Here is a 13932-nt window from a genome sequence, read left to right on the forward strand (position 1 = left end):
ATGTATTTTTTTACACAGATTCCACTAACAGCATAATAACTTCATCATTTCCTTGTGAACAGGTAAACATTTGCTATAATGTTCTATTCCGCAACATATTCCTCATCTCTTCATAATTATTGTGTTTTTTTAAACCCATAAAAAATATATTGCAAATATAAGTGGTATGTAGACTTTATTTTGATAGGAGCAAGTGCAGAAATGTCTCTTTGCAGTATAAAGGTTGCTGCAGTTTGTCGTCATGTGACATCATCTGAAAATGAATAAACGGCAAATTTTGATAGGAAAAATAATTCACTATCAAATTATTAACATCATTATACGCTATTGCTAGTTCTGTGCCCTGGATTATCCACTCACGCACTGAACGTATTTAGAAACGGAAGCAAAAATGAAGATGGTACATATGAATTTGTGATGCAAAAGTCAGTTGTGTATCATGTAATCTGATTCCATTACAAATATTCTAAACTCAGGAAGCCTTTTTATGCTCAACATTGATTTTGTTGTTGATTAATGGCATCGTGTAGCGACCTTTAGCAGTGAAGTGGCCGTGTAAACCGTTGCTTTCTAAACGACTCCGCTGTCACACATAAGCCAAAACTTATTTTTCTGGAAGTGAGCACTTCCCTCCATCTAATCAAAATGAAGCAATCAAGGTCAAAGGTTAGAAAACTGAACATCAGATCTCTTAAGTTGAGAGTGATAACAGTCGAGCAAATAAAATCTAGGATTGTTGTTTATTTATGAAAAAAAAAAAAAGGCTTCTTTGTGATAAAACTGGAAGTTTGGGAAACTGGCAGCAGAGAGTGAAGGGAAACAACCAATCAGCTTTTTTTCTTTTCAATTTTGTTCAGCTCTAAGGTACTTGTTTTTTTGTACCAAAATCAAAAGAGACCCAATAATTATTTAATATAAATGTAACTGATGCCATTTTCAGATTTTTACTTTGGCTTGACGTGAAACAAAGGTAAATTCATCCTCTTATTTAAGAAACCGAATCAATTTATTTCTTCTTGAAGGGTTTCTTCCCAATCAATGAATGCACTTAGATAAAGTTTGAATTGTTCTAAAAAAAAAAAAACCATTCATGACAGATTATGCTCCTCCAATGAAAGCGCTTGTTTAGATCTTCACCAGCAATAGCAACAAATGTTGCCATTTGTGTTTATATATATGTATATTGTACATATACCACATTGTACAAAATCTACAGTATTTAGCCATCCTACACTTATGTTTTAATACTATAAATAAAAATACTACTGCAGATGAGTTCATCTTGAACCAAAATGGCTAGAATGCATGGGTTATTAATATCAAGAGCATATTTCATGCATTAAAAGTCCAAACTTGGCGTTTTTGTCCTACTTCAGAAACTGTGCTTTCATTATTAAGACGTATTTACAAGTAATTCATAACTTAAACACGATCCACAGAGAAGCTCATGTGCGAGTGCTTTTCACAGTCGTCGTAGATAAGAAAGAACAAAGAGTTTGTTTACTCTCTTTGTTGTGCCCCAGCAGCATAAACCGCCGTTAAGAGTCCGTCCCACGCAGCGGCAGCAACTCTACTTCAAACGAGTTATAAAAAGGATCTAATTGCATCTAATGGCGGCCGACGCCACGGCCGTGACTCTGGAAGACATCTCTGATCTATCCTCCTGGAATCTGGGGGAGGTCCGTCTATCCCTGCTGCTCCGAGGCTGGATTCTCCGAAGTGTCCGGTGTGTCTTCGGCGTCGTCCGCAGGCAGCTGCGCCTTCTCGTCCTTGCCGCCATCTTTAGTTTCTGTGTCAGAAGATTGGCGGCTTTCCGCCTGCTTACTATCGATGCTCTCATCTTGCTTCGCCTCCTCTGCAGGAGGAACGTCTCCCTCTACGTCTGCAGTCCCTTCCTCTGTCTCCTTTTGACTCATTTCGCTCCTTTCCTCCAGGTTCTCGCTCTCTGCCGGAGCCATCGGTTCTTCCTTAGGAACCATCCCGCCGTCTGCGTCTCCTGCAGGGCTTTGTGGTTTCTTGTCCTCTGCTGCGGCGGCGCTCGGCTCCATCGGCTGCTCCTCCTCTTCTTCGATCTCGTCCTCTAAAGGAGGGATCATCTGCTCCTCTCTCCCTCCTGGGAAGACCTTGTCCGGGTAGACGAGCTTCAGCTGCTCCTCGAAGTAATCCTCCAGGTACAAGCCGGCACTCCCAACCTCGGATGTCGCCTTGGAAAAGGTAGAGGGCAACTTTTTTTAAGGTTGAAGGAAAAAAAAAAAAGAAATACAAGAACAGAAGTAGCATTTAATTTTTTGCAACAGAGGACTGGAAGGGAAACCCACCTTGTAGTACTTGGCACAGTTGAAAAATATGAGCCTGACGTCGGAAACAAACTCCTCCGGGCTTCCGTAGCGCTCGTCCTCCTTCGACTGCAGTTTTTTCTTCACCATCGTCAAATCCATCGGCGTCTTTATTAGCTCCTTGTACCGCCGAGTTTCCTACAAAAGCAGCACATCTCAGGTCTGCTGCACTTGTTTTTGGTCGAATCATGGTTTCTCCGTCACGTAGCGTAATCCACCAATTTTTACTTTTAGTACAAGTACAACGAGTCACGATGGATTTTGAATATAGCAAAAAAAAAAAGAAAACAGGACAGGTGGACAGAAGGACGACTGAAGTGACCAATCGATTGGGCTGAAAGCAGACAGAAAGTTCTGGACGGAAAAGCAGATGCCTCGGCAAATGAAGGGATGGATGACTGGGTTATGTAGATGGATGAAAGGATGGATGGAAAGATGAAGGGACAAACTTAAGCTAAGGTCACATTCAGTTTGGGACTGATGTTTCACTGATGGACAGATGGATGAATGGATGAACAAATGGTGGGATGAATGGTTAGATGGTTGGATGGATGGACAAATGGATAAATGAAGGGTTGACTGGAAGGATGGAGAGTTGATTGGTTGGATGAATGAAACTCACCCCAACATAAATATAACTAAAATGATAAATAAGAGCTGATGTAGTAAATAGAAAAAAATGACATGGATTGACAGAAAGATGGCTGGTTAGATGGACAAATGAATGGATGAACAAACAAATGGACGGATGGTTGGTAGTTTGGTTGGATAAATTGATAGATGGACAAACATCTATCCATGGTTGGTTGGACAGTTAGACAGTTGGACGAACAGATGTGTCAATGAAAGGTTGATTGGACAGAATGACTGATTTCCCGTAATGTAGACAGAATCCATTCGTCCACCAGCACTAATTAGTACAAATAAACTGCATGAATATCGACTGCAGAGGGTTACCGATGGAGACGCAGGCTGCTGGAAGTCTGTGCTGACGTCGTTACTGAACAAGCGTAGCAGCAGTCGCTCGCATTTCTAGAATCAAGAAAAACATCAGAGTCACGAGATGCTCCTTTATTATTTATCCTAAAAGAGAATATGTTTCATTAATGGGTTGATAGGAAGAAGTGAGCAATAGTGTGAAAATGGAAGTAGTAGAGGGTTTAAAATACCCTTTTGTCCACAGAGGGGAAGTTTTCAGAAGCCGGCCCGCTCCCTCTGTCGCAGTCATACTCCATCTCTGGTGACTCTGGGTCCCGACAGAAAGAGCAAAACCACTCACCGCTGAAGAGAGGGAAAGACACAGACAGAACACAGATGTTAAAAAGTGTGCTGCAAGCGTTGGGACAAAGAGTCTTTCACCACAAAAAGAACTTTAACATCAGCTGTCAAACATTTTTCAATGGAATTATGATTGTTTTTAGTTGCTGGATGAACGCAGAAAAACAACCAGACACCAAAACCTTTTTTGCAACACGAAAAGGTTTTTATGCCAACATGTGGTGGTTTTTCTGACGTATTGAAATGAATGTATTTTTGCATCACACAAGTCATGCAATCAATAACCAGATGTCACTAGTGGAGGAAACTACGAAGAAGACAACACAACACAAAGTTGTTGGATGATGATGGCGCAGCTTGTTTTTAAATGACTTATTGCGTGAACAAATATATTCACGTGTGATTTTAATTGCGTTTCTTATTTAATGGAAACGCCCCTATTGCAAAATTGTGCTTTTTGACATTAGCGGACAAAGTTTTGCACACATTTGTAATGGAAACGCAGCTACTGATGCTCTCCTATATAACAAAGACACTTTTGATTGTCTACAAAATATACAAATCTGGTACAGATTTACCCTTAAACCATCTCAGCGAGGTTGGAAAAAAAAGCAGCACAATTAAAATTTTTGTAAGCAAAAACTTTTCAAAACCATATGCCAATTGTTGGTCAGATTGCTGATGTTTTTGATTGAGACATAACTAAAGGTGACATTTCAGTTGCACTAGCCAGTTTAATACTGCACTAGTTAAGTGTTGATCCATTGCTGCTTAGTTTTGACACGCTGAGTGGCTAACGTTGTACCTGTTGATCGCGTGTAAAGTAAATCCCAGAGATCTTCTTGTAGTCCAAATTCCAAATTTGTTCCAGTCAGATGAACCATTTGTGAACAAAATCTATTTATTCCACGATACACGACAACAGTGTTAACAATGACTCTGCCTCAGCAGTCAAAAACTTGTATGCCCTTCCGTGTTGAACACCTGTCAACTACCTGTCACTTCTCGGTTCATATACTGGAGCCGACAGCCCCATGTAGTGACCAAAAATACACATACTTGGCTCCAATACAAACAAAGTTTGATTCTCTTAAAAGCTGATCCGTGTCTCACCTCGGCGACTCGTTCAGAGCCGGAATGTGGCAGGAAAGGTGGAAAACTTTGGGACACTTGTCGCAGCAGAGCAGCTCTCCGCCGTTCTGACACACGGCGCACCAGTCCTCGTTGGGGTCGTCCTCTGGCACTGGTTTCTTTTCCGGGTCGGGCTGCGACTGGGTCTGATTGCACTGGTTGACGGAGGTGGACGCCGGGGTCGTGGACGCCACAAGTCCCTTCGGCGGCGGCCGGGGCTTCGACTGAGCGCCGGTGCTGCTGTCCGGTAGGCTCGACCCGCTGCTGGATTGCACCTGTGGACGGCAAAAACAACAACAAAAGTAATACGTCGTCAGCACAGCTGGGATGGAATTACGTCTGGATTTGAAAGAGTCGGGCCACTTCGCTTACAAAACGAACTTCGTCCTCGTCCTCGGGTTCATCCTTGATGACGATTACTGGCCCCGGAGACATCCTCCTTCTTCGCTTCGGCGCGGGGCCTGATGGAGGCGCTGACCTCCAGGACGTCGATCTTCAGAGTGAAAATTAAAGATGCACTAAGATTCTGAGTTCTGCTCAGAAAACTCCTGATAAGTCCAACACTTTCTTACCCCGCGGTTCTGTCAGAAGAGGACGGCTTTGCCAACGGCGAGTACTGCCCTCCTTGACCTGAAAGCGCCGTTTAAACAATTGGATGTCACATAAAAATAATAAAAGTTAAAAAAAAAAAAACTAACTTGAGACAAAGTTGGCAAACAAAAGCACAGACCTGTCACATGGCCAAACGAGCTGCTGCTTTTTTCTGAGCTTCCGGCTGTCAGACCCAAACCCATGCTGGGTTTTGGGACGGCGATGCTGACGGTCGGGACGGGCAGACCGGCTTCGCTCCTCTTTAGGAGGGATGACTCCGGCATGCATCTCTGAGGGACACATTTTTATTTTATTATTTTATTAAAGCTTGAAATAATACTTTTCAAGTTCACGTCGGATGTTCTTGTTACCAACCTGGTGCAGAGCGGCCTGGGGAGCAGACAGAGGCACCGGGAAGCGGGGAGCGCCCTGCGATATGTCGATGGGTTTAGGGGGGAATGCGGAGCTGTGGATTAGTTCTCGTAGAGACTAGAACAAATGCGCAAAAAAGTAAGTGAGTTTATCGTCCGATATAATACAAGTCTATTTTTTAATACTTACATTAAGAAAGAAAGAGGTTAAAAAACATAAACCCTGACTCATTTACAAATTCAAAAATGAGACATTTTAAAGATATCACATGATAACTTTAAGTAGTTCAACTACTTGTACTGATACTGACACTATAATCATCACTATGTTATAGTTTATATGTGCTGCTAAGTGTGCAATTTTTACTTTGGAGAAAAGAAATAGATAAGATAAGGATATGACACAAAAAGTACTTCATTCAACATCCGACTGTTGAATGAAGTACTTTACTTATGATAAATTTCCTATCGCAAGAACTTTGATTTGTTATTCTCATGATAAATTCTAATTATTGACATTAAAAGAAATTGTCGGTACTGTTATTTTTAAAAGTTTCTAGACTGTTCAATGAGAGCACCAATAAATACCAATAAATTTGAAAATATAATTTAATGCAGTTACTGTGTGCAGATTAGTAGGATAAGTCACACTTCTTTATGTTACTGCTGTCTTAAAGAAACAAATTACAAATGGGAATGTTTCCAAGAGGAGTTTTTGTGTTTGTGGGGCTGTAATTGCTGTGACACACAGTCGTAGTCAGACAGTCACCAATAAAATAAGTAATAATAGTTCTGTCGCTTTTATTGTTCTCACATTAGGACTGCAAAATGTTGCGATAAAACTTTAACCCCGTATCGTACAACCCTAGTTGTGTGCATGACTAAAAGTCGCCACTTTTCCGATTTTTACTCGTCAAACGACTTTGAAACCCACGCATCATTTCCCTTCTGCTCCACAATTATGAATCACCTTTTAAAGGCTGCTTGTTTTCACATTGACAAATTTGAAAACTTCTTCAAGGGGCATAAATAATTTCGGGAGAAACTGTACAAATGTACATCCACCAAATTACCTGTGACGCTCCGTAGCCTGGGCTCTGAATCATGGACGCCGGAGGGCTCCTAGGGTTTGGATGGCTGTTCCCGTACCTGCGTCCAGGCTGCATCAAGCTGGGGGGAGCTTGGGAGGGAGAAGATCCCCCATGATTGGCTCTGGTAGGTGGAGGGGGGCCTGGAGGAGCTGGGAGCCTCACATTTTGATACCAGGACCAGTGGTTAGGAGGGGGCTGCCTCTGAGGATGGTGGGAGAGCTTGTCAACCTTGGACGGGGTGGTGATTCAACAGGTTAGTAAAAATCTAGTATTTAAAATGAGTAAAAATATATATAAATAATGTTACCTGCATTTGGAGCTGAGCTAGAGTGCTTTGTCGCTGCTGTGCTGCTGCGAGGGAAAGACCCCCGGTCGGGGCCTCCGGTCTGGGACCCTGCTGATGGCTGGGGATGGGGGGCCTCCCTGGACATCGCTCCACCACCAGCGAACCTGCAAGGAAACGACGATGACGAGAAATTGCCAACATGTTTCTACGACAGCTGCAGAAGGACACACATTCGGTTTCTTATTTCCGTTTCCATTCTGTTGGAATGGAGGTTTTTCTCTCTACTGTCTCCAGGTGCTTTTCCACAGGAAGGAATATTTCCGTTCTATAATACTAAAAGTAAATGTGTAAATAATTTATCACTTTTATTAGGCTTTGGATAATTATGCAAGTACAAAACATTTCCCTAATTGTGATCAAAAATAAAAGGTGTAATAAATGGACGACAAAGCACTTTTTATTTATTTTACTTTGAGATTTGATTGAAAAAAAAAAATCTAAAATTTTCTACACTCAGTTTTGCTTTTACATACATATGTGTAAAAAACACAACTGAAGAGTGAGATGTGTGATGAAAATGATCAGAATCCAGTTTTAAAATTGCTACAAAATTCAAAACAACTTCTTCTGTGATGTGTTTTCCTTTAAATCTGTTTGGTTCCCAAAAGCTCAGAAACAAAAAGGATAGAGTGGTTGACAACAATAACAATAAAACAACCATCATGCAGGTCAGATGGGATTAACACACTCTGACATACACAGATAAAAGAACAAAATGTCTTATAAACTAGATCTGGATGCATCCAAAAGAAAAAGCCCCTGATAAAAACGTGAATTGAGCTCACAAAGAACTGAATGTAATGATATGTACTGTAAACTTACATTCCTGTTTAGTTTTCTGCAACTTTAAGCCTTTGCTGGGCTCTACACTAAAACGGAGGGACAAAAAAAAATTAATTAACTGAAAACAGACGTACCAAGGTCTACGTTTGAGGCCCAGAAGCCCGACCGGCACTGGAAGCGAACCGAGCTCTGCGGGACGATGGACGGGTTGTAGCTTGTTCTCATCAGGTAGTGGATCTGGTAGAGGATCTGAGAGGTGGAGAGACGGGGATGTTAAAAACTAGAGATCAGACATGACGGAGAGTTTTCAGCTACAACCCAAAACGCTGAACGAGCATCTGAAACAACCCAAAGGTTCAGCACAAGCCAATCAATTGTCAACAAGTCAAAAAAAAAGTATTAATTAAAAAAACAAAACAACAACATCTAAATTCAGGATGATTGATCTCATTATAATTGTATATTTTTACCACAATTTCTCCCTACCACTAAATAAATGTTCCAGGTTAAAATTAGGCCTGAAATGATTAACTTGATCAATCGTGATTAGTTCATTACTGAAGTAATCGGCAACTAATTCAGCAATTGATTGGTCGTTACAGTTTACAGAATCTAAAAAATGACATTTTCTGAAAGAACAACACACTCACAACAGTAATTCAGCTAAAACTGTACAAATAATTGCATTCAAGATGGAATTTACTTTTTTCCTGTACATCTGCCTCAATTGGCATAGTTTTAGCTTTACCTAGATCAAAATCTGTAAAAATAAATAAATAAATAAAATTTAAAAAAATATATAAAATATATATATATATATATATATATATTTATTAGGATATCCTAATATCCTTATTAGGATATATATATATGCTAATAAGTAGCTTTTCCTATCCAGTTATTAATTAAAAACATAATCACCGGATCAGCCCTACACTGTAATAATATTATCATGAGCTTTTCCCATGTTGATGTCAGAAGTAAAGTATTTCTTAGCTGAAAATGATCCTTTGCTACAAATGATCAAGCGTTCATTGAAGGAATGAAGCCATTACATTTTATGAAGTGAAATGATTATTTATAATTTTTAAAAGGAATTGAATTATGTGTTTATTTGCGTTTTATCCAATTAATTGAAAAAAAGAAGAAGTAATCGATGCCTAAAATAATCATTACTGGCAGCCCTAATAGAAATAATACCAGTCTCTTGCAGTACAGCAGAGCCGTTCCGCTGTGACTCGCCGTCGCCCACTTGGTGAAGCTGATCACGTGATCCAGCTGCCTCGTCAGGGCGTTGATGTCCTCCTGCTGCTTCTTCAGAGCCAAATCGTGGTCCTTAGTCAGCGCCTGAGGGTGAGAGCGGTGTTCACTGAAACGTCACCAGAGGACTTCTGGTGGAAGCGGCTCAAAGGGAAATGCAAACACACCTCGAGCTGGTTTATCAGGATCTTTCCCTTCCTGTTGATCTCCATGATCAGGTTACAGATGGACTTCTTTATTTCGTTTGTCACAGCTTTCCGGTTCTCCTCCACTTGCTGCAGTCTGTGGAAGTTGAGACGGAGGGGGAATTTGGTGTTGTGAATCCAAATTGACTGACTCCTCGTGATTATTTAATTAGGGTTGAAACTGTCAGCTGTTTTGAAATAAATAAAACAAGAATAAGTAGATACTTTAATTGACTCAAAATTATTCAACTCTTTTCTGCTTCCTTGAGGAAGAAGAAAGGCAAAACAGAAAAACAGCAAGCAGACATTTAGCCTGGTTTTGTTTCACTGCTTCACATCAAACGATCCCAAAACCTCTTTGGCTAATTCATACATTTGTGAGAAAATTGGAGCCTATTTTTCTTCAGCTTTTGGCTCAGTAGTTCTGTATTAGTTACTTCTATGTTTAATATGTGTTTTATTAAAACCTGGCAGTTGTTAATAGCTTCCTCTTTCTGTCACATCTTCCTTTTCTGAACTTTTTGGACTTCAGCAACCTTTAAAAGCAGAATTCAGTCTAAAAATTAAACTTATCTTGCGTAGTTTGGTTATTTAAAAAAAAAAAAAAAAGATTTAGAACTTTGTGAAAAACCCAAATTTGCTGCTAGACGTGATATCTGACTGCTGAATTCCAACTGTAGCAACGATATTACAAACATTTGTAACCAAAGCACAGTGAATCAAAACGAATCCTTTTAAAGATGCGTTTGAATCCAGCCGTGTTGCAGAACTTTACCCGGAGTTGATACAGCTCGACACTTCTTCAATGGCTTTTCTCTTTTCCTGCAACTGCAGCGTCATGGTTTCCAGATACTGCTTATGGTTCCTGTACGCATCCTCCAAAAACTGGTAGCTAGACACAAAAAGAAAACAACAACATGAGTGCAAAAGATAAGACAAGAGGACTTTTAAAAATATATACTTCTGTCATGATTCGGTCCTGACAGTTTGGTGCGTATGTCGCCGCATCTCGCGTGCAAAAATCAGCCCTTCTTGCTAAATCATCAGCAACATTACTTGTGGTCCTTGTGTTTGAGGAGCTGGCAGTCTCGACACGTGAGCCGGTCGCACGTCTCGCAGAACAGCTTCAGCGGCTCCTGCTTGTGAACGTCGCAGAAGACGGGCTTCTGCGTGGACACGCCTAGAGCCTCTGCGCAGGAGGAGAACACAGCAGGATCCATTCATGAGAAACATTGGAGCTTCGCAGCCGGAAGATTTACATTTCCTATTAAGCACTTTCTTCTACCCAATTATTAATCTGTTAATCAAAATAATAATAATTGACACATCAGCCCTACACTTGTATCGATAGTAAGTCAAAGGCTGAGATTTCATATCTTATTGGACGCATCATTTTAGCTACAGATGAGTCCTAAAAGAAAGCTATGCATGGTGGGCAATAAAATGTTTACTTTTGTTCTTTAAAAAAGGAATTGAATTATTTGTTTATTTGCAGGTTTTATGCACTTATTAAACTTAAGTGGTTTAATAAAAAAAAACTGCAGAATGTGCCAATTTATTTTATCCAATTAATCGTCAGAACAGTCGATAAAATGATAAATTACTAAAATAATCATAATTCTAGTAGATTGGAGAGACGAAAAGCAGCAACTATTTAATCAAACTTAGATAAATTACAATCAGCTACACACAGAGAAACAAAATGTCTGTTACCAGCAGATAAATATTACACTTTTAGAACTATTCAAATGCACAATTTGAATAGTTGTGCACCGCTTGGTTTGAAACCAAGCCGACTGGACAGTAATATGTCATAAAATGAAAGTAATCGCAATCTAATCAACATCAAAATATAAAAACAGGAATACTGTGTTTGCTTGGTTTGCTTATATCTCCCAGCTGTTGCTCCATATTGACATTAACCAGTCAAAAGAACAAAAACAGACGGTGTATTCCTTCTTAAAAAGAGCAAACTATAAGAACGATGAAGGACACGAACGCAGCGATTGCGTCTGCGCCCCACCTGGAGACATCTCCTCCTTCTGGCGTATGGTGTGGTCTCGGGTGAACTTCACCCTCTGGTGCGCCTCGACGCACGTCAAGCACAGGAACTCCACGCACTCCACGCAATAGCCCGTCGCCTCGGTGTTGTCGTCGCAGCTCATGCACACCTGGCGGAAGCAGAGGGACGTAGAGAAAAACGAAAGCAAAAGGTGAGCAGGAAAGGCGCACAATTTGCAAAGATTTTTTTTACGAGACGATCCGCTCCGACAAGAGCGGGTGAGGGGCTGTGAGGCAGAACCTGGCTGGTTTTCTCCACCGTGCTGCTGGGCACCTCGGCGGAGTCCTTGACAAAGAAGTTGTCCAACACGTCAACCTCCCAGCATTCCTGTCCGCACACCGGACACCGAATGGAACCAACTATAGCACGAAACACACATTGTTCAATTATTGGGCTTATTTAACCAGCAATACTACTGCAAATATGTATGTCAGACAATGACATGGGATTTTATCACAATATTTTCTGGTGCTATTGTGATAACAATAAAGATTATATATATATATATATATATATATATATATATATAACAGGTTTTTTTTGTCTGTGACTGCATGGAACAGCATTCACTGCACCACAAATACTGTTCTTTAAAAACATTCTCATTTAAGATAAGCATCTTCAAGATGCCACTTTTTTTAAAGTCTTTTTTTATATCCATGAACTGCACACAGTAACTACATTTATCATGTTTTTGGATTTGCTGATATTTATTGATGCTCTCGTAGAAAAATCGGTGTAGAAAATAGCAGCATTTGCCATCACACTGTCAGTTTAGTTTTTTTTTAGTTACTCTCAATAATTTGTCGTCACGTTAAATCAAAAGAAATTTTCCACAATAAATGATAAACAATGCTCACCCTACGTCAGAGTGAGGCGGTTCGATCTGAGGTCCTAAAATGATCCATGAGTGACAAAAACGTCAGCCTCCACATACTCAAAACTTATTTTTACAACTTTACATTAATGCACCACTTTCTATTTATCACATCCAATTTGTTACAGCACACACACACACCATCATAAGCAACAGAGATAAAGAATCCTCATCATTCTTAAGAGTGAAAAGTCTTAAAATGCAGTAGACCTGTTTTTTCTTGCAGTAGCAGAGTTTACATCGACACAGTTTGAAAATTCTACCTTTAATATTAATCCATTTATTCTTGTGAGATCCTATTTTGACAAATTGGGAGTAAAACCGCACGAGCAATAATTTGATTTTCAATGAAATATTGATATTACAGAGTGGATCATCAATGCGTGTTGTCATTTTGGCTCTGAAGACAGGCAGATTAATGGACACATCTTGTCATAACACATAGTTAAAACGGTGATTAAAAACTGAGCTCCTTCTCCGTGGATGAGTGAACATCATCACCTGGACCGTGCGGGTCCCGCCTCGGCTCGGCGCTCCTCAACGGGGGAGGCAGGCACCTCCGGCAGAAGGAGTGCAGGCACGGCAGCAGTTTGGGCTCCCTGTTGTGGAAGCTCAGCTTGCAGATGGGACATGTGTCCATGAGCCCGAAGGCGCCCAGCTGCTTCACCTTCTCTTCCCCCGCGGGCAAACTCTCAGCCTCGTTCTCCACGATGATGACCAGGTCGTCGTTATCGGCACTTTCGTCCATTTCTGTCGCGTCACGATTAACTCCAGCCGGTTAACCAATGTAGCTAGCCTTTCGCCTAGCATCGAGGAGATAGCCTTTTGTTTCACTCATTTGGACTGGGAGAGTGAGCTAACGCTGCATATAGAGGCGTTTTCACTCCTGCGCGAATTCACTGAAATAGTAAATCGTAACATAAAAAAAGGAAACAACACGAGTTAGCTTATTGCTGCTCGTTTGTAGAGCTAGATTAGCAATGTAGCTTACTTCAAACGCATAAACGTTAGACAAAAACACTGTTTCCACTTTATGGTGGTTATTTCTTTTAACCTGCAACACAGAGAATCCAATAGTGCCAATATCTACGAGAAATGGGTTAGAAGCAAGATATTTTCGGCTCACACGTCCATTAGGGATCGGCTAACCGCCGTGCTTTCTTTTTTTTCCTCTCAAAACACTGGCTATGTGTCGTTCGTGGCCGAGTCGGATTGACATACCGGCTCTTCGAGATGAACGATGAAAGCCGGCGCTTGTTGGACTCTTAAAGGCGGGGACCACATGAGTGGTTTGAAACATTTTTCTTTGAAGTTTATAATTACTTGCTTACAAAGGTTCTAAAAATAAAGAAAAGGAAATCAAGCAAATGGTCACAAATTAAAAGGACAAACAAAATCCAAGATCAAACTAAGGAATGTCAGGGGACAACTTGTGTTTATTGTGTTTATTTGTATTTTTACAGTAAAAAGTGATGGGCGATGATGTCTCTCCATTTTGTAAATAGTTACAATTTTTGTGTCCCGAATAGGATTATTATTCTTCGTATGAATTAATGCACAACTACTAAATCAATATCAATTCTGAATACACATTAATAAGAGGGTGTGAAACGACGAAAGA

General features: G+C 40.5%; 1 protein-coding gene across 2 annotated transcripts; it reads right to left on the reverse strand.

Annotated features, from left to right (window-relative positions):
• Positions 1–160: 160 nt before the first annotated feature.
• trim24 (tripartite motif containing 24) lies at positions 161–13507 on the reverse strand. Of its 2 annotated transcripts, none has more exons than XM_028043603.1 (19): positions 12813–13507; positions 11675–11793; positions 11396–11543; positions 10429–10561; positions 10148–10264; positions 9355–9469; positions 9128–9274; positions 8062–8176; positions 7106–7248; positions 6781–6999; positions 5712–5825; positions 5476–5626; positions 5318–5375; positions 5118–5238; positions 4728–5020; positions 3506–3617; positions 3294–3368; positions 2319–2474; positions 161–2204 (listed from the first exon to the last, which is right to left on the reverse strand). In XM_028043603.1, exons 1-19 carry the CDS (start codon positions 13057–13059, stop codon positions 1686–1688), a joined length of 3102 nt encoding a protein of 1033 aa, XP_027899404.1. In that variant the 5' UTR covers positions 13060–13507; the 3' UTR covers positions 161–1685. The 2 variants fall into 2 exon arrangements, with proteins under 2 accessions (XP_027899404.1, XP_027899403.1); XM_028043602.1 differs by having other exon boundaries at positions 6781–7026; positions 12813–13059.
• Between the last annotated feature and the right edge of the window lie 425 nt (positions 13508–13932).

This window comes from Xiphophorus couchianus, chromosome 17, assembly GCF_001444195.1.
Source record: "Xiphophorus couchianus chromosome 17, X_couchianus-1.0, whole genome shotgun sequence".
Classification (NCBI taxonomy): Eukaryota; Metazoa; Chordata; class Actinopteri; order Cyprinodontiformes; family Poeciliidae; genus Xiphophorus; species Xiphophorus couchianus.